The 20,937-nt window shown below is 40.8% G+C and overlaps 1 protein-coding gene across 3 annotated transcripts in view; it reads right to left on the reverse strand.

The window, feature by feature from the left end:
• Window positions 1–446: 446 nt before the first annotated feature.
• The window catches only part of rerg (RAS-like, estrogen-regulated, growth inhibitor), a 53,033-nt gene continuing 32,542 nt past the window's right edge, over window positions 447–20,937 (reverse strand). For all 3 annotated transcript variants that reach the window (XM_085251830.1, XM_085251831.1, XM_085251832.1), the window contains exons 3-5: window positions 12,872–12,928; window positions 4,895–4,968; window positions 447–2,364 (exon numbers count right to left, since the gene is read on the reverse strand). In XM_085251830.1, the coding sequence (XP_085107956.1) occupies window positions 1,954–2,364; window positions 4,895–4,968; window positions 12,872–12,928 (542 nt within the window). In that variant the 3' untranslated portion in view covers window positions 447–1,953. The remainder of the gene's footprint in view (window positions 2,365–4,894; window positions 4,969–12,871; window positions 12,929–20,937) is intronic.

Consider the following 20,937-nt stretch of genomic DNA (forward strand, 5'->3'; position numbering starts at 1 on the left):
CAGTACAGCACCAAAGTAAGAGCTGTGGTGGAGCGTCTGAGTTACATCATTAAGGTTTCTTCTAATGAAAGAGAGACACTGTGGAAAACTACTGGAACTGGACGTATTCACATCTTTTAATTTGAAAATCCATGGTTATGTTAACGATTAGATTTGAACTTATACGAATGTCAGCTATCAGCAATGTCTCCATCCCCTTTGATCGCAGCTGATACAGGCTTTCATCATTTGAATATTTCATAATTTTAACAAATAAAAGCAGCATTTTGTGTTTGGAGACTAATATGTAAATGTGACATTTGATGGTGTGCATCCTGACTTTTAATGATCTGCTTGGAAGCATCTGTACCAATCAGTGATGATTATTTGAAACTGTTTAAGTGCTTCTCTTAAATTTTCTGCAGCCACTGAGGACATTTGCATCAATTATGACCAACAGGAAAAACTGGTGTGATATGTCAGTCTTTTATTGTAAGTGCACAGCTGATTAGTTTCATCAGAGAAGTTCACATAGATATCACATTTCTACAATTACAGTATATTCTATTATAGATGACTCTTGGTTCTGTACACACCTAAGACACAGCAGTGCTTAAGGCTATATATTCTGTTGAACATGCTGTAGTTTACAGTATTAACATTATCGCCGTGAAGAACATCCCAAGTATGTGATGGTGCTTCCTTTTGTTTAGAGCAGGGGTGTCCAACTCCAGGCCTCGAGGGCCGGTGTCCGGCCGGTGTCCTAAGATGTCCTTGATCCAACACAGCTGATTTAAATGGCTAAATGACCTCCTCAACATGTCTTGAAGTTCTCCAGAAGCCTGGTAATGAACTAATCATTTGATTCAGGTGTGTTGAGCCAGAGTGAGAGCTAAAACCTGCAGGATACCGGCCCTTGAGACCTGGAGTTGGACACCCCTGATTTAGAGAAAACAACAGATATTGTATGCATATTAGCTTTAAGACGTTCCAAACCTGCGGTGCTTTGGGTTCCTTGAGGGGAAAAATGTTCAGTTCACGAGTCCTGGACAAACGCACACACCCTGACAGCTAATGTCAAAGGAACATCGTAGACTTGATCGTAAGGATTGCTTGCAAGACAGAGACGGACAGCTTTGTAGATCTGTCTGGAACCAAAATGAGTGAAACACAGTAGATCTACGTTTATCTAAAAGGAGTCCTCTGCTCCTGAAGTTCTTTGACTGCTGCTGACAGAATAGTACAACAGCCCCCTGCACATGAGATAGAAACAGGAAACTCTAAATCTTACTGTGCAATGTCAAAGTTTTGGATTCCCTGCATGTTAAATAGGAGAGCGTGCATGAATCATTTTCTGGATACTCTCTGGTTTGTTTAATATGTCAGTTTGTTTGATGAAAGAATAAAAGAAAAAAATTAAGAACCTTGCCATGTTCCTGATCCTTTGTGATCTTAGCTCAGGGGTGGGCAATCTCAGTCCTCGAGGGCCGGTGTCCCTGCAGGTTTTAGATGTGTCCTCGAACCAACACAGCTGATTTAAATGGCTAAATTAGCTCCTCAACATGTCCTGAAGTTCTCCTGGTAACGAACTAATCATGTGATTCAGGTGTGCTGACCCAAGGTGAGATCTAAAACCTGCAGGGACACCGGCCCTCGTGGACTGAGATTGCCCACTCCTGTCTTAGCTAGTCGACATGACTCATCAATGTCTGTCATCTCAATCCAAAAGCATTTCAGTTTTTTATTAATGAGAAATCATCTTTTATGGCTCCCAAGCCAAGTGTCATTCGTTGTCTCTTACAGCCTGAAAAGACAGTGCACTTGGATTTTATTTTTTTTCATCGAATAACAATTAGAGAATAACAGAAGAACACATTTCACACTTAAATCAGTCATCGTCCACTGATGGTCCAAAACATTTGAGCGAGAAAAGCAATTTTTGTTCCTGTCATCAGGCGGTAGCATGGCTCTTCCCTAGCTGCTGATCTTGGTCAGCATCTTGTTGATGGCCTGTTTGACATGAGTGGTGGAGCTGCGGCGTCTGGCTTTTCCCTGAACAGCTTTGCGGCGTCTCACCTCTCTGCAGAGCTCGTGGAACGCCTCGGCCACAGCGCCGCCCTCGTCGGCACAGGCAGAGCATTCGTAGAAGGCACACGCCATTTCGGCTGCCAGCCGCTCTCCTTCCTCTGTACCGACTTGCCGGACGTGGTCCAGGTCAGACTTGTTGCCCACCAGAACCAGAGGAACGTTCTTCGGTTTCTTCACCTCCTCTAGGAGGCTTCGGAGCGGCCCCACCTCCTCAAAGCTTCCCCGATCCGTGATGTCATACACAAGGACAAAGCCGTCACCCCAACGCATGTGACCCTCCCTCTGCTGGATGTCCTCCTGAGAAGAAGACAAGACACATGGTGCTGAAGCTGATTTAGAGTTTTACAGATTTTCCCATGTTTTTAAATAAAATGATGATGTAATAATGATTCATAAGTCTGTAGAGACTTTGCTGAACAAATCCATGTTAGCAGTTCCTGTTTCCAGTTCCTAAATTAAGCTAAACAACTGTAGCTTTTTGTTTTTGTTTTGTTTTTTTTACTGTAAAATTATCATAAAACACCAACCAAAGAAAATCTCAGGTAAAAATAACAGACGGAGCAGCTGGAGAATTTCAGATGTGCTGCCTTTACCTTTGGGTCCAGTGAAGCTGTAAAAGTCATATTAGCATTTTCCTGTTTGTAGATTTATGTTGATAATGTAGTTTCTCTCTAATTTTCCCACCAAGAAAACTTTTCATTTAATATTTTTGACTCAAATATTATTTAAACAGAACAGGCTGCAGTCAGCTTCTTTAATATGCATATACATTTTTAGCTCTTTTTGTGTTTAAACATAAAAAGACGTGTAGTCCTTTCTGATCTAAGAATCATGTTTAGTTCCTAACATTATCTTTGCACTCTGCCACACCCTCTTAAGCCCTACATTGAATTCTGCAGCCATCTGTGTAATGCAAACACTCGAGCATGTGCTCTTAATTTGATCATGTGGCTGCAGAATCATCCATGACCGATCACACAACACCTGCTTGGACTAGATGGAGGCCCAAAGGCTCTGATCTCACAGTTACCGACAGAGGAAGCTGAACAATTTATCGAAGAGTGGCCAGATTTTTCAAAAATAGAATATTAGGAACCTGAATGGGGGGGGGGGGAAATGTTTTGCATGTGCATAATATACAAACAATATATATCTGATACAGTATGGTGCTGAAAACATTAGATATATTTAATGAATATTCATTTTAAAAAGGCACATTTACTATATATATATGTGTGTATATATATATATATATATATATATATATATATATATATATATACATACACACACACACACACACACACACACACACACACACACACACACACACACACACACACGGCAATTATACATCCAAATATGCTAAATAAATAATAATGAGAGGTCTGACATTCACTGAAGTCGTGTCTGGAAACATTCAGACCTCATCCTAATGCCAGCTGAAAATAGACTACATTGTAATGAGAGCAAGAGAGAGAGATGGCTTGGCTAAAGTGTCGCAGGGGAAATCAGCCGCCAGCAGAACACCTACGCAGCAGTGCAGCATATTTATCTTCAGCCCAAGGACTTACGCAAGCTCTTGCTCATGGTCAAACCTGGCAATACTTCTATTATACTCCAGGAAATTAACATCTTTAAGTGCCATCCACTCTCACATCCAGCCAAACAATTCTTCAAAACACCTGAATAATCAGAGGACAAGTTAACTGAATGTCTTTTCCATCTATTTCATTCACATTCATATTTAATTAAAGTACATTTCAGAGTTGAAAAACACTTGACAAACACTTTTTCAGTCGACATAGACAGTGGGCTGTACACCTACTTTTGGCACAAAGAAACAACTGTGAAAATGAATGATGCAGAAAGACTTGTTATTTTTTTTATTTTTTACAGACAGTTAGTTGGCATAAGGACTGAAGATGATTCATAAAGTGGATAAATGCTTGTTTTGTTATAAAGGCTTTGTCACAGTCTCAAAGGCCTAGAGCAGGGGTCCCCAACTCCAGGCCTCGAGTGCCGGTGTCCTGCAGGTTTTAGATCGCACCCTGGGTTAACACACCTGAATCAAATGATTAGTTCATTACCAGGCCTCTGGAGAACTTCAAGAAATGCTGAGGAGTCATTTAGCCCTTTAAATCAGCTGTGATGGATCATGGATCACCGGCACTTGAGGCCTGGAGTTGCCTACCCCTGGCCTAGAGACTGGTTGGAGACTCCCAGCAAACATCTGTCCTAAGAAAAATGTGTATCGCCCAACCAGTAGGTAAGTGATTTCCAGAGGTTGAGTGTCTTTGAAATCAGTTGCTAAAGGCCCAGCCAAACACCTGTCACACTCAGAGAAAAATGTGTATCCCATGACTGGTTTCTTGAAGTTGCAAACACTTCTCCAAAGTAAAAGTTGCATCTTTTGAAAGTTGTTGGTTTCAGCGATAAGGCAAAACCTTTACTTTGGAGGTGTACCTTCTGTGTTTCCAGTTCATACTTAGTTGGGGAGTGTTTCAAGACAAGCTGGTGTCTTCCAAACAAACTACAGGTGGCTGCTAGCGAACAAGGCAATAACTAGTTTAGCACCCTGTTGGCAACTTATTTCACCCTACGACAGCCAGCAACCTCCAGAACCACTCCAGAGTAGTTTTCCCTTGTGACCGGAAGTTGCCGAGAGGTTGCCAACTTGTTTCTGGGCCTCTGCAACTGTGCAAACATCTAAAGAAATGCCATGAAATGTTTGATCTCACTACCACCCAGAGACTACCCGGTGTAATCAAAAACAGCAACATAGGCGATAAACTACTGAAAAAAGTTACCTGACAAATTGTCTCACCTGGCCTGCAGTGTCGAGAATCTCCATGGTGACAGCCTCATCGTCGATATTGGCTTGATGACGATATGTTGATTCTGCAAGGCAAAAAATGTGAGGAAATATTTTATGCAGCATTCAAAAAAAGAACTAAAGTGAGTCATTACTGGAAAACTGACACTTCCTAACATGGGAGTGGAACTCATCGTTATGTATTCTTTGTGAGTTAACAAATCAGTATCACTGTGAGGGCGGGCAGATTTTCAATGTGTTTGCAATACTCTTTTCATTCGTGATTATAATTCCACCTACTACTCTTTTGAATATTCAGACGATGACACATAAAAGTGATGATTACTGTTTGCAAGAAGCTTACTCACACTAAAACCCTGCATCTTATCTAAGCTGTAATTTTATCTAAAATATGTTGGTGACAGGGCTGCTGGTGAGAAGTTTCAGGAAACTTGCAGGACTGACGCAGTTTACTGCATCACTGTAGCCTTCTTAAAACAACGCGCAACACATCAGAAACACATAGCAGATACCTTTCAAAGTGACGGCTCCAAACTCTCATGCTAGTTATAAAAACATAATGTGACAAAAAAACAAACATGTACTGCAAATGTCTGTGAAAGTTCTCAGCCAAAATGTTCCCATTTTGGACAGATGGTTTGAAAGAGGAGTGAAAGACGCCATCTATGTCTACCGTGAGCGACCATCTTTGAACAGAGGCGGGGCTTACGACACCAACTGTCTGCCATCTATAATCCAGTTTTGAGAGCCTTTCCCAGACACCTTAACGCCCACTTACATCCTGGGCCATCTGACCTCAGGAAATCACATGATAGGGTGGGGCTAGGCTTCTCAGTGAGCTCACCAGGAACCTTGGCTGGTTGTGACCTACACCCGTTTTCACACCTTGGCTCGTGTGATTAGGTAGAGGATCAATAGGGGGTCCATGTCCCTTTTGGGGGGGACACTCCCACAGGGCTTAAATCTGGGACTCTCCACATTTGACTGTAGAACTGAAGAAGCTGCTTGAATGAGAGTTGAAACGTCTTCAAGCAGCTTGAAGAAGTCCAGACGCTTTTCTTTTCAAGCTACTTAGACTTCACTGCAAATGTTTTAGAAGTGTGGGCATCACAAAAAGCCAGTCAGAATGACGAACATGATTACATGCTACTAGCCAGCTAGTAATATATGGTTGTGATCAGACGTTAATATACACTCTTCATGTGCATGATGACTGTCATGGGAATTTTAGGCTTTTAATGCTTTTTTTGGGACTGTTTTTTCCCCAGGGTGGAATGCATGCATCTTTAATGATGTGAAGCTTGTTGATGGCTACCAAAAGCATCTGGTTAAGGTGCAAAGTTGCATGTAACAGACACCGGTACTCCGTGCACATTTTGTACACACGTGTAGAAGTTGCAGTAAGCTGCAGCAACAGCAGAGGGAGATGTTTTATTTCAAGGTAACATGAAAATAGTTATTGAAAAGTGTTTAAACAGACGTTATTAACGCATTTACATCTAAATACATATTAGCCTTTCTGGCAATTAAGGAGCCAGAAAGGATTAAGCTTATGTTTTTTGCTGAAAAATAAAATAAAAAAAGTAAAGCGCCTCGTGGCGACTGCTGTTGTGTTGTGCTATATAAATAAAATTGAATTAAACAGAATCTCCACCCTTAAAATGACTGCAACTGTAGCTCATCTGCAACAGTGGGTTGTTTATTAGTTACCATGGGGTCATTTTCTAGTTCTAGTCCTTTCAGGTCATAAACCTCTTTACACTTTGACCCTCTGTTTGCTGATGATAAAAGCCAGGCAGGCAGTGCAATCCCCCCTGTTTGACACAGTCAGAGCAAAGGCATTTGGGTTTACAGCTTCCCTTTAGAGACATTAGCTAGTTGTCATTGGCACCACATTTGTTTTTGAGGAACCATGTATTAAACATGTTCATGCCTGAGATGGGAGAGCATCATTTTTAGGTCAAAACAACTGCTTTTTGCCTGGTTCAGACAGATGCTGAGTAGCTTGAAGAGAGAACACTCTTTCTCTTCTGCTTACATTTTGGGGACAGGTTTTTCCCAGCATGCTGTCAGACTCTCCTGGTTGCAGGGTGAAGTTTGACTCTTGCAATGACCTGAAAACAGTCTGAGCTTCGCCTCTCTGTGATTTGAAAAACAGGATGAGAGCTCTGTATTGCCGGCACAGGTGTGAACTGTGACTGTGACCTTTCATTTGACCTCAGTCAGAGAGCAGGTTATCTGCCCGCCCCCCTTCGCTGTCATAAAATCCCATCTGTAAACACCTCGCAGGCAGGATCGAGGCTCCCTGAAACCTTTTTTGTGCAGGCAAACTGCCGGGATTTTCCATCGCATGACATTTTCCATGACAGGGCTTAAACCGATGCTTTCTTCTAGCATTCTGAGTGATTTCACAAAAAATCTCTTACCTCTGCTATCATGTACACAGAGGTCCAGGATTCCTGACTCATTTGTCCCAATGTCTAAAATGAGCAAGTACTCCATGTGCCAGTCACAAAGACTGTGCAGTTCATCTTTAGACATAATTTGAAATGTTATTTTGTTTGTTGCTCCCAAACGTCATAAAAATGCAGTGTGCATTTTATTTAAGCCATTGCAGAATTTTGTTACTGAGTGTTTGAACCTTTCAGACTAGACAAACACGAGGAACACGCTAACATGACACACAGGAACGAAAGCTGCGCCCACACTGGAAGGAATGAACTTCAAACCAGCTAAACTGTGTAACAGTTTGTAACACTACAAAGTCCGATTGTGCTTCTGTTTATATATTTACTGATTCTTCTGGCATGATAGTTGTAAAAGTTCTGGGAATCGTCCCATAAACATAAAAAAATCTGTCCAGTCTCTCATTCAAGATCATCTTCGTGTGCATCCCTGGACTGCTTTCAGCAGGGCAGTTATTTTTAGATTATTCCTGGAGCTCTGTGCCGGCTTTAATTTCACTACAGTCCTCAAACTTCCAAGGTCTTTATGGACCATGACAGGTCAGGATCACAACCAGGAGCGTAGTTTTAGTCATAGTTTTTTTTCCTCTTTCACTGTACACTGTGAATTCAGACTAATAAAGCAGAAATCTGCTTCTATTGCCACTGTGTCCAAGTATACAATGCATTTAAAAAAAAAAAAAAAAAAGAAACACACCCTTCAGTCACCAGCCAACATACCCTGGAAGTCCAGCCACTTCCACAAAATGAAAGTTAAGTTTTAGAATTTGGCAATGTGTCGGTGTCAGTAGTGCGATTTCCAGGGAGTGATCTACACAACTGCACTGGACGTTTGTCAAAAACACACCAAAAGGGGCCCATTGAAAAGGTTAAGGTGTTTGATTTATTTATGTTTTGGTTTTAACTACATAAGACTGTTTTCTATGAACCTAAAGCACTACACATTTGATACCAATGAAAAGAACTTTCATAGTACGTATTAAAAGAAAAGCTTTGAAGATAAGTTCTAAAGTATCACTTCAATCGAATTAAATGCTGTATTTCAAATGTTTTATTCTGACTAAAAAAAGATTAGGTCTTATTACTTTAAAAACCCAAGCCAAGAAGCGATGGAGAGGACCTGTCAGACTGATGTTCAGATTCTATCTCACGAGAGAGTTTAAAATGACAGGTCCTGCAAGGCCCCCTCTGCTGTGTGCCAGGTGTGCTCACCTCTCCGGGGGGGATAAATTGTGTTGTGTGATGTAAATGAAATGTCACAGGGAGCCAGAGGAGGAAGCAACTGACGCAGCTGTTTGGCTGCATTCACAAGGAGCCTCCTTAAGGAGAACCAGAGTCACGCTGTGCCTCGTGGGACAGCCTATTTCAGGAGCCAGCTCCCTGTCAGCTCCCAATCTGTCCACGTCCACACCCCAGTGTATCTGTTGATAAAAGCACTGGCAGGAGGCAGTGCTGGTGGTATGATTTAAGCAGGCTCACCATCCTTTGTAAGGGTCTTGGGAAGAAACAAAAATGACAGTGCAAACAGCTGCTTTACGCTGTTTTGGGATCAGGCAGGGAAAAAAAGTCTCAGTGTCGACAGTGAAAACCATCCAGTTTGTTGATGAACTCTGTCAGTGTGCGCTTCCATAAATTGCTCCAACAAACCAGAGAAAATGGTGCAGAGCATGAGCAAGCAAAAAAGCCGTGTGATATAATATAAAGCAGAGCTGCTGTTGTCATGCCAAACCACAGGAGATTAGAATCTGTAACCAGACGGTGTGCAGAGACAGAAATAACTTTTGCAATATTGTGGCCATGTGCAGTCTGAAGTGTTGTTGGTTCCCATTGTGCTGCTGGGAATGAGAGCCATGTAGTGTTTCTGCAAACTCAGTCTCTGTTGCTACCAGCCGAGAATTTAAACATACAGAGATCTGCACGTTTTTTGGTTTGTTTTTTTTTTTTTTTTTTTTTTTTTACTCCTGTTTTTGCATCTTTTAATTCTCTTCAATGATTGGTTCCTTAACTAGAGATGAAAAAAAAAGAGATTAAATTCTTACCACACATTTTCTTTCTTTGGATGTGCAGGCTTTTATATGTAAAAGCTAAAAAATGCAGCGAATGCAAAAAGTGCTTTCTTTCTTAGTTATCAGAACTCAGTTTTTTTTTTTTTTCCCCACTACAAGCATGCTGACACAGACGATGGGCTAAGTTAAGAGCTGAAAAAGTATTAATTCATAAAATTAGCCCTTTTGGACCTTAGTTTAGTCTTTTAGCTAATGAGTGTGCAGTTTCACAGTCAGATGTATGCTTCCTCCGTCACATCACATCATATCCAGCACGAACACAACAACAGCAAGAGTGTGTGTGTGTGTGTGTGTGTGTGTGTGTGTGTGTGTGTGTGTGTGTGTGTGTGTGTGTGTGTGTGTGTGTGCGCGCGCGCGCGCGCAGGTACACAAGCACACTCATTCTTCATTCAAGTACTGATCATATCTGGAGATGCCCACATGTTCGTATATTTACATGATTCTGAGAATATGAATTTAATGTGTTAAGCAGTGGTTCCCAGACTTTTTTTGCTAGGCCCCCCTTTGTTTTACAAGAAAATGTTCGCTTCTCACGCACGCACGCACGCATCCTCCAACCACACACACCCATATTTTGCTCCATTGCGGTTCCTTTCACACCTCAAGCATTTAGTAAACAATTAGGAAAATACAAGTAACCTGCAATAAATTACAGGTAGAAAGAATGTAAACTACTAACTCTATTACTCTACGTCCACGCCTACAGGGGTATTTTTGGACATGCAGCCGTTTCGTCCACATGTAAACGGCGTTTCAAATCACTAAAAACGGAGATATTTTAAAACTCCTTTTCCCGTTTACGTGTGGACGAAGAATACAGAGTTCGTCACGCAATGTCAAAGGTAGGTGCCTTTTTTCACGTCACGCTGTGCGCCACGTTATTGTTTACATGAGATGAATTGCAGAATGGCAGATAGAGACAAAATACTGTTAATCTGACTATCTGCAGGTTTTACACGCTTGCATATACACATGCATTTACCGTCCCTCCATTTAGAAAGGCAGAGGCGTCACGATGTGATTATTTTACTGTATGTGTAATAATATTCAACATTGCCATCAATGCATTTTTCAAAAAATGCCTCTCTGTGCAAAATGGGTTTAAAAACATAAACAACTGTGGGATACTGTTTGTCCATGATTTGAAGAGCCCAGCGCTGCTCCCCACGAAGGGAAAACCAATTCTGCAGGGGAGACCTACCTCGGCACTTGTGCAGGTGAAGCCAAAGGGAAGACATGCTTCACCATATTTTCTAGTCTTTGGCTTAGAATGAAGTTGGTTTGGAAACATATTCAGCGATGCTTCATCTCCTGCTTTGCATTTCTGCATTTCTATCCTGCAGAAAATTGTCTTCGCTAAGCCTGAATTTTTTGCAGTCACAGTAAATCTACTGTCCCCTGAAATAAAATCTGCCTTTGAAGATGCACAAGATAGCTCTGCTTGGGCTGTTTCGTACATCTAGGCTGAAAAGGGACAATTCACTGCAGGGAATAAGATCTGAGCTTGTTTGTAAACCTGATCCAGATAAATAGGTAGATAATAAATGGAGATGAATGGTGAGCAATAGCTACTGGAAGGCATACTGAGATAGATGGAGTGCAGCCCCCATTGCGGCAGTAATTCTCCAGCATGCAAACCCCCTACCTGTGCGATCTGCTCATAATAGTGTTTTAATGATGTTTTGAGCACTTTGAGGGTAATTTCATCCAGGCAGTCTGATTGGTCACAGACACCCTCCAGCGGTGCTGTTATTTCCATTACAGACCTCAAGGGGTTGTGACGTAACCTCTTGTTGTAACCAAGGAAGCAGTTATTGCTCTTTTCCTGATTTCTACCACATTCCCTACTTTGAGTTTAAACAGCAGACGTGTAATATGAAGCTGGCACAGTGGCAATACATTATACTGTAAAAAAGTAGTAAGATGTGGATGGGTGGCAGCTGAGTATGAGCTAAATGCCACGTATGCTAAATGTAAAAGAAATCCAGAATCATATCGCTTTAAAGTGTTTCCTCTTTGTTGGTCTAGCACCTGAACATATCTCAGCAGTCTCACAGGCATATGTTGAGATGTCACACAGAGGCCATAATGACTGTGATCATTATGTTATTATATGAAAATGGATTAATTATGCTCCTGAGTGCGGTCTGCTTTATGTTGGTGATTGCACTGTACTGCACCATGTATTGCTAAGAACAGGCAGGCTATTGAAGGAGCATCATGTGAACAGTCCAGAGGCGCTGACCTGCCAAGCACAGCCAGGAAATGAAAAGCACATTATAGAGGAGGCACTTTGTGTCCCATAATTACAATGTAGAGAACTGGTTCAACCAGAGTATGAAAAGGCCAGTTCTACTGTATATAATGCACTGATAAGAGAAACCCCCCAACAACAATTTTACATTACGCTGAGTTGTAGCAGTTTCAGCACTTTATCCCAGAATTTTTAATAAATCAATTATTGCTTTTATTCTGTTTTCACCAGATAAACATTTGTGCAGAAGATTAAAGTGCTAGCTCTGTGCTGGCCATGATAGTGCCCATGATATAACTCCTGCACCTAGAATTTCCATTTTCTCTTTTTCCTGTTAGATGAGGAGATTTGGTATATATTAGTGCTGTCTGCGTTAATCTCGTTAAATCTCTCATCGCAGGGTGTCAACGCGTTAGCGCCGTCCAGCCCCACATGCGGGGCAATCCACGTTAACTCGCTAACGAAGATTTGCCGCATTAATGCAGTTATGGAATTAACGTTATTTTAACGAGATTAACGCTAACAGCACTAATATGAATCTATGCTAACTATGAAAACTAAAATGAGCAGCAGCTAGCTTACCTTAGATTAAAAGCTGGAAACTAGCTGGGGAAAGCCATTACCCTAGCTGTGCCAAAAGCAAACACATTTTCATTATGTCATCTTTAGAGAGGTTCATGCAGGAAAAATGCCTGAACAAGATGTTTCTCCTGCTTTCAATTTTTGGCTAAACTTACAGAAAGAGGGCACAAAGCTAAAAGTAATGCTAGGCTAGTTACAGAAGATTTCACATTAGCGGTAGCATGGCAGAAAAGAATCAAGGTGTTGCAATGGTCCAGTCAAAGACCAGACCTTGAACTGACTGAATTGCTGTGCTGGGACTTTAAGACACCTGTGCCATATAACACTTGTATGACAAAGTCATACAGAAAACCATTACTTCAAGTTATTGCTGCTAAAGGTGGTTCTACAAGTAACTGGCTTAGGTTTTGTAAAATTAGTGGAATCTGCTGTGTGTTTTTTACACCTGGGGATAGCTTTAAATAATCAACTTAGTTAAGGACTACATGTATTATAAGAACTTCATATAAAACCATAAAATTGACAGTGTGCAATTTCTGCAGATACAGGAGATGGCAGTAACAGCAGCAGGAGGGGATACACGTTTCTTGGGCTGTCTTACCAAGTGTGGGGTCATACTCCCAGATGAAGCGTCTGGTCAGAAATCTCACCACCAGAGCTGCAAAGAACCACAGGACAAATGTGTTCAGCATATGAAATCAGCACACGAGACACACAGCAGGGTGGCAGTTTGATTTTAAGTATTAAATAGTTTTCTTTTTTAAATAGACTGCATACTGATTCATGAATACACTTTTTACTACGTAGATGAAATTAACTAAAAATTGATGACCATTTGTTTATAATAGTGAAGCTCAATCTACAGCCCTAATATGTACATCCACTAACATGTATTCTCAGAAAATCAGCTGTGGCTAACGCACCGACAGTCCATAAGATCCAAACCACTTTAACACACATTTCATCTAAATGCTAATACCCACTGGAAAACGTCCAGCTCATTAAGACAGAGTTCAAACAACCTTGAAACATCAGCTCTCAGGTTTTATCAAGAGCATCTTCTTCTCTGAGACAGGATTGTTGGCCTGTCTTTGACAGTATCAGCCTTCCTTTAAAAAAACATCCCCAGTGAGCCAGTGACTCACTGTCTTAATGGTTTACCATCAACAAGCAATCTGCCGCACAGAAATGTCATTTATGCAGGCTGAATTAGACAGCCCTTCCCTGTTTATCAGGCACAGCCACACACCAAACCCTCTTTCTCAGAGTAAAATGACCTGTAAACACTGGTGTAAAATGTGTTCAGTTAGCTGAATGCTGCAACATTTCTCCTTTTAGTTCAGTTGTTGGGGAGGGGTGATGTCACTGAAAAAGAGACCTGCTGTATCAGTTTACTTTATGTAAAGAGATTAGCAGAGAAAATAAATGTGGTGGCTATGAGCTCATTCACTTTCACTCAGAGTGAAATGAAATGATTGAAACCACTCTCGTCTGTCAGTGAAATATGGATTCAGCTGTAGGAGGTGGGCATCTCTGTCATGGTCCAAAGGTTTTGTCTAGTATTTGCTGAATTTTGGTTCCTTTTGTTGATTCTTTTGCTTCTAATGTTGTGTTTCACTGCCTTCTCTGCTCTTTTATTGGGGTTAATATGAACCTTCATGTCTTAGTTTTAGCCTTGCCTTTTTGTTATTTTCTGTTTACTTTGATAATTGAGGTTGATTGCGTAAAGTGGTCAGTGTAAAGTTATGTCTTTTAGTCTTTATTTGGACATTGGCTGCTTTTTCACTCATGTTCCATCCCGTCCTTGTACCTGACCATTTCTAGATAAATAAATCAGTACAGGTATTTCACATTTTCCTAGTAAACTATAAAGAAATGACAGGTGGCTTGAGATTCACCATTCAGCATCTAAATGGACCGTTTCTCACGTAGCGCTTTGGTGCTTGTTTGATTGTGTCCATGTATTTATACAGTCTTCCCCTGCATTTAAGTTCTAACGTTCACACACCAATTAACTCACACAGGGATACTTTGGCCCCCCAGTTCGAACCACCAACCTCCCAACTGGAAGATGAGCAGCTCTACCTCCTGAGCCACGACCACCCTTCATGAAGTTCAAAGACGTTCCACAGGAAGACTGTAAGTCTATTTACTTCATTCACCTAAAGCTGGACCATTTAAATGAGCTGAGTTTTGCACTTTGGCTCAATATCGACATGCTAAGCTTTACTGACCTACCAGGCGTTCACCGGATTGATTTGTCAATCCGTGTTCTTAAAGGTAAAAGTAGGGTAACTTTGTTCTTTTATCAGCATTTAACTTTCTTCACAGTGGTATAAATAAAACAGTATGGCTTTAGAACTTATATTATAAATGAATTTTTAGTAACAAATATGTTAAAGCAACATTAAAGCCACCCAAGTCTCTTCACACTTTTTAATTAGCTTCGACTCACTGCCATTGGGACTGCCTGGCTTTCATGAGTCCAGGTGGGTCTCTGTGTAATCATGTCAGCTTACTGAGCTCCTACTTATGGAAAAGAGCTCATGAAGAAACAGTTCCTCCTTTGAACTTGAAAAAACAGGCCTGTCTTCCAATTAACCAAGTAAAGGAAGAAAATCCACAATGAAAAAAGGAGTGAAGGTGAGCCAGTGCCTTTGAGCTCAGGACAGTAACTTTCACGCATGAGGCAGACTGCAAAGCTTTACCATTTTATCAGCCAAATTGGTCTTTTACTTCAGCGTTCATCATTCCTGTCTTGCTGATTTTGTTCCTCAGGAAATCACAGCCTCCCTTTCTCGCTAACAAATTCAATGTGTTTTTAGGCAAAGGGAGTCCGGGTCATGTAACGTTCAATTATCCCCTGAACGCAGTGAAAACAGAACAGTGGCAGGTAATTTGTCAATTTGCTGTTGACAAAGCAGACGAGCGTGCATATTTATTCTCGGAGCACTTTTCCTTTTCCCGTTCAACCCTAATTTTGCCGTTGAGGTTTTAGTGGCGGTGGCCTGGATTCCAGGTGGCGAGAAAAACCAATGGGGTGTGAAGTCCTTTTCTCATTAGATGTAACTCTATCTCCTGCTTTTCACTTCCACGGGAAAGAAAGGTACACACGGCAGAGAGGAGCCTTTGTTAATGTGCATCAGTGCACATTGTGGCCCAGATTCACTGAAGGATTGCAAACAGAATAATGTGCAAGGTATCGCCAAGCTGACCAGAACACAAAAACAGGTGATTTACTGACTGTGTGCAGAGAGAGGAAAGCTGATAACAGCGCTGGCATTTACAAAAAAGCCTTTCTGTGCTCATCACATATTGCTTATGTGGATACCATTTTCTAGTTTGATCCTTTTTTCTTTTTTTTAACAGTCTGATAGAGGCGTTGCTTTGGCTAAAATGGAGCCACACATTTTGCAGCGACTCTGAATTAGAGTTGCATTTATGCTTTTAGCAGCCTGTGTTATTATGTTTTGAAAGGTGTGATCAAAAACTGGCATTTAAAAAAACAAAAAACAGTCCAGCAGGAATAATGACCTTCCGGCCACAAATTTCAAATCAGAAATCAGAATACTAAAGTGAGTGGCCGACTATTTTTTTTTTTTTTTTTTTTTTTTTAAAATGACTGAATTTGCATAAGCAGGAACACCCTGAACACACATCTGTTTGTATGGTGGTTGGTAATATCCAGGCGATGCTAAAGGGGAGACGGAATGAAATTTAATAATAAAAATAATAATGGATTGGATTTATATAGCGCTTTTCAAGGCACCCAAAGCGCGTTTCAATGCCACTATTCATTTACTCTCACACACTGGTGGAGGCAGCTACAGTTGTAGCCACAGCTGCCCTGGGGCAGACTGACAGAAGCGAGGCTGCCATATCGCACCATCGGCTCCTCTGGCCATCACCAGTAGGCGGTAGGTGAAGTGTCTTGCCCAAGGACACAACGACCGAGACTGTCCGAGCCGGGGCTCGAACCGGCAACCTTCCGGTTACAAGACGAACTGCCAACCCTTGAGCCACGATCGCCCCATATGAAATTTAAAAAAAAAAAAAAAAGAAAAGAAAAAAAACCAACCTAAGAATCAAACAGATGTTAAGGCAAATCCAAAACAAGACACAAAAGAAAAACAACTAACAGAGTAAAACAGGAAGCAAGTTTAATTCAAAATAGGAACTGAAGCCAAATAATGACCAAGAAAACCTCTAGAACAGTAAAGCAGTCTTAACAGGAATTTGAAAATCAACAAGATACAGATGTAATACAATATAATTTAAGCCTAATATTACATTTGAATTCATAATAAGGCCTCAAAACTGTAATTCAAAACTCAACCAACTCGACTATATCAACTGAGAATTCAAAATAATGAAAAAGACCCAAGGACCATGAAGCAATGTCCTGGTCTGCTTTGGTGAAGGCCCACTGTGGACTAGATCAATCTTCAAATACATGGTAACTAATGTTGCTGTCTGCTACACATTTAGCATAACTGGGACCAAAAAAAATAAACTAAGCATTAAAAACAGGCTGCTGTTTGGCAATAGCAGTAAAGTCTTAGAGGTAATAAACCAATAATAAGCAGTATGTGCTTGCTAGCATCAGCTAATATTAATCAGCTTAAATTGTGTTTATTCTACAGCAGCTTATAACTCCTGCATTGACTTTTGTCAGTGTCACTGGCTACAACATTACCGCTCCTTAGCCACAAATAAAACAGGCTGTGTGTAGCGATGGAAAGTAGATCAGAGTAGAGCCGCTGTTTTATATTTTCTCTGGTGTTTATTCTCTGGTGTCACATAGCCTGCATCATGTGGCTGGTTGAAAAATTCTCTTTATATTAACTATTGCCTTATAATGTCTTCAGCTGCTAACGGTTTCTTCACAACTTGACATTTCCCAACAACTGACAGCAGCTGGAGTCAAAGTAACAAAAAACAGATCTGATCTTATCAAATTGTTCAGCTCAGACTTCATAGGGCAGCTGCGAGCTGATGGATGACAGAGGTTTCAGATTTACGTCAGACACACCATCCGTAGTAGGTGTTTGCCAAAAGCTTCTTTTATCTGAAGTGACCTAATCACATTAGCGGCAGAATGTTGGACTAATTGCAAACAAAGCACGAGCAATTAGTGGCGCCCATGCCCCTGTTCTGAACCAGTGTTGTGTTACTCATTGAACAGTCTCTATTGATTCCTCATGACCATCAGACGAACACCCACAGCTCTTTAGTTCCTTTCAGCCACAAAAAACACCTCTTCGCTGTCTCTCCCAGAGCTGTGGCTCTGCAGTCAAGTCCTGTACCTATTGTGTTCGTGTCACGTTGGGTCATGTCACACAGCCAGCTGTGCTGATAAGACTGGAGGAGAAACGGTTACATGGGAACTGCCTTAAAAACAAATAATAGAAGCGAGAAAATAAAAATGTAATAATAGAAAACTTGAAATACTATATATACAGATATGAGAAATAAAGTTTACACAAGACTGTTTTCAGTCTTGTGTAAACCACCCACGCTGTTTCTCTAGGAACAAAGAAGGTAAGTAGCAGTGTGACCACCTCTGTTAAAGTGTGGGCATTAATAGAGTTTAACAATTGCACCAGGATGATGTCTGTGCTCAGACTGTGCAATGATCAGGGAAATTACAAAAAAACAAAACAAAACCAAGAGCTACAAACTCTACAAGTGTCAGTCAGCAGGTTAAATGTTAAAGTTCATGACAGTACGATAAAAAACTAAAAAGACTCAACAAGTACGGCTTGTCTGAAAGGGTTACCAAGAGAAACTCTTTCCTTTCTATAAAGGTGCACCTAAACAAAGCACAAGATTTCCAGAAAAATGTGCTTTGAGCAGATGAGACTAAAGTGGAGATCTGTGGCCATAAAGCAAACTGCCAAATGCTGCACATCAGCACAAACGCATCACACCAACTGTTGAGTTGTTGGTGGTGGAGGGGTGATGATTTGGGCTTGCTTTGCAGTATCGGACCTGGACACCTTGCAGTCATTGCTGTGTAACTGAAAGCTACTACATGACAAACCAGCATACAAACTGAGCTAAACTGAGCTACATTTTCCCCTTGATTTAGTGAAGATTATCTAAAGAGAGCAGTAGCTGGGGGATCAGAGGGTTAATGTTAAGTACAGCTGCCTTCTACCAGGTGGAAAATGTTACCACATATTTGGACGCATGGGTTTGATATTAATATGACTTCACGGATAACTTTATTTCTATAATACCCGCGAGAGCTCAGAAATACTGGCAAATGTGATTAAAAATAATCAGCAGCAATTGAATTTCACACAGAATTCAGTGTTGGATCTGGTTTAGACAGATCATAGCATTTGCCTGTGCAGATTGATGCCATCAGACTTGTAGTACATTGGCTGCTTTTATGTTTTATGTGAACAGAAAAGGGATGAATCATTAACAAGACATTTCTGGGGTTTTATTGCATTTGGTTTAGAAAAAAATGGCCACTCTGCTGCTTTGTTGGCAGACAAGAAGCAGCAATTTACACATAATGTTCTCCCCAAAAGCTTGTAAAGAGTAACACTTACCAGGAATCTGTAAAACAAAACGGACAATTTTGTTCTGATTCTGTCAACAACTTTGAGATTGTAAGATTCATTACTAGTTTAGATGACTAGAGGATTACTATTTGTGCAGCCGGCCCCACCCCTTAGTCAATATCATAACCATTTATTTCAGAGACGTTGACAGGATTACAGGTCACAGCTCGCTCTCCTTTAATTATCGATTTATGGTTCCTGCAAATCCTCTCAGCAGTTAAACAGAAACTGAGGAAATGAAGACGTTTTATTTATGCAGCTTTGCAGATCCATTACCCCCTGGTTCGAGGATTACTTCTGAGAATCTGAAAAGCTTCTGCAGGAACTAAATTATTTAAGAATGGTTAAAGTCAACATAAAGTGATGGACAGAGGAGAGAAAGGCGTACAGCAGCGTGGCAGCTTGATGCTTACAGCGCTGACACAAATGTATTCAACGTTTTTATTAACTTGAGAGATTTCACCTCATTTTAAAGTACTGATGAATCTGAAAGCAGTTTCATGGAAACAGCCAGCATTTTTTGTTGCTTTTTTAAATGCCAGTCAGCTAATTTCTCCGACTGTGGAAATGAAAACATTACTGTGCTGGACTGTTTCTTTACACACGCCAAGATGTGACAGCCCTCATGCTAAAAACAAGCAAACATGTGACCTACAAAAGCTCCCAAACCACTTCCTGAACAGTAGGTCAGGTCACAGTTTCCAGTCTCAGAGCTTTCCCAGACTTCCTTTCACCACCATTTTCCCTGGGGCATGACTGTATCTCATACCACCAACCAATACACCAAGCTTTCTTGGAACAGTTGAATACCCATAAACCATTTTTCAGCCATAAGGATGTGTGTGCTTGTCTGTTTAACATGGGCTGTTACGATTCCCAAAGCTGCCAGGGGAAATATCCAATCCATCTTAATACAGATAGATGTGAGGGCAGACATCTAATCATCTCAGTCCCATTCCAGATCAGATTACAGCTCGCCAATCACGCTCCCATTCATACATATATATTTTAAATCGTTTTAAAAGCCCATAAAGAACGGATGTGGGAAGGCTGAAGTGAGTGGAGTAACAATAACACACAAACCAGTAAACATGTCAACTCCCAGGATGATGGTGTTACCCTCTGAGCTGGAGTTCAGAGCCTGAGCATCTGAGTGCGATGCATGAGGACGAAATAACACGAACTTTTAGACCTTTGTTAATCAAAACTACCAGAATTAAGAAATAGAAAAGAATCCTGTAGAAAACTTCACTGATTATGTTGAGACCTAAAATGAAAACGTATCTGTATAAAAGCAGCTCAGCGGGACAGCTCTTTGTTTCGAGCTTCAATTTTTAGCATGTCCTGCTTACTTAGAGGTTAGTGTGAACCAAGCATGACTTCAAGACAGCGTAGCAACAAAATTGTTACATTAGGATTTAGCTTTTAGTTACATGACTAGTCATGCTGGCTGCTGCCATGACTCCATTACGCCGCCTCCTCCAGTGTTTTGGTCCTGAATGCTGTCAAGGTTTAGGTCTAATGTTGCCACACACCCAATCGCATAAATGGAATATAAAAGTAAATCAAACTGAAGTCAAATTAAACTTTTACTCAAGTAAATGTACAAAATGTTGCTAATAAAATCAGTGGTAATGTGCATTATATAATTAGAATAAGATTATTGAAGGATTAGTGTATCACTTGGAGTTTCTTGTAATTTTGGGTTATTTAAACTAATATAAAGCATTACACTTTATTCAAAAGTAAGTCGAGGTGAGGTGAAATATATTGTGATTCATTTATCTGTATAAACTTGCACTAAAGTAGCAGTAAATATAGCAGATAACCTTCTACCACTTCCTGAGAGCTTAATAAATTTACATTCATAAAATCCCATGTCAGTAAAATCCATCTTTCTTGTCAAACTTGATAGTGACATAAAAATATTGGGACTGTTTAGCACCAGTGTTGGGCAATAACGGAATATGTGGACCGGCGTTACGTATTTAAAATACGAAATATGAGTAACTTTATTCTGTTACAGTTGCCGCTCAAATAGGTGATAATTAGAATACAGTTACGTTGTGGAAATAAATGGATTGCACGGCGG

This window comes from Mchenga conophoros, linkage group LG17 (assembly GCF_057382185.1).
Source record: "Mchenga conophoros isolate Kocher_MC1m ecotype Shallow Benthic linkage group LG17, M_conophoros_male_GT1.1, whole genome shotgun sequence".
Taxonomy (NCBI): domain Eukaryota; kingdom Metazoa; phylum Chordata; class Actinopteri; order Cichliformes; family Cichlidae; genus Mchenga; species Mchenga conophoros.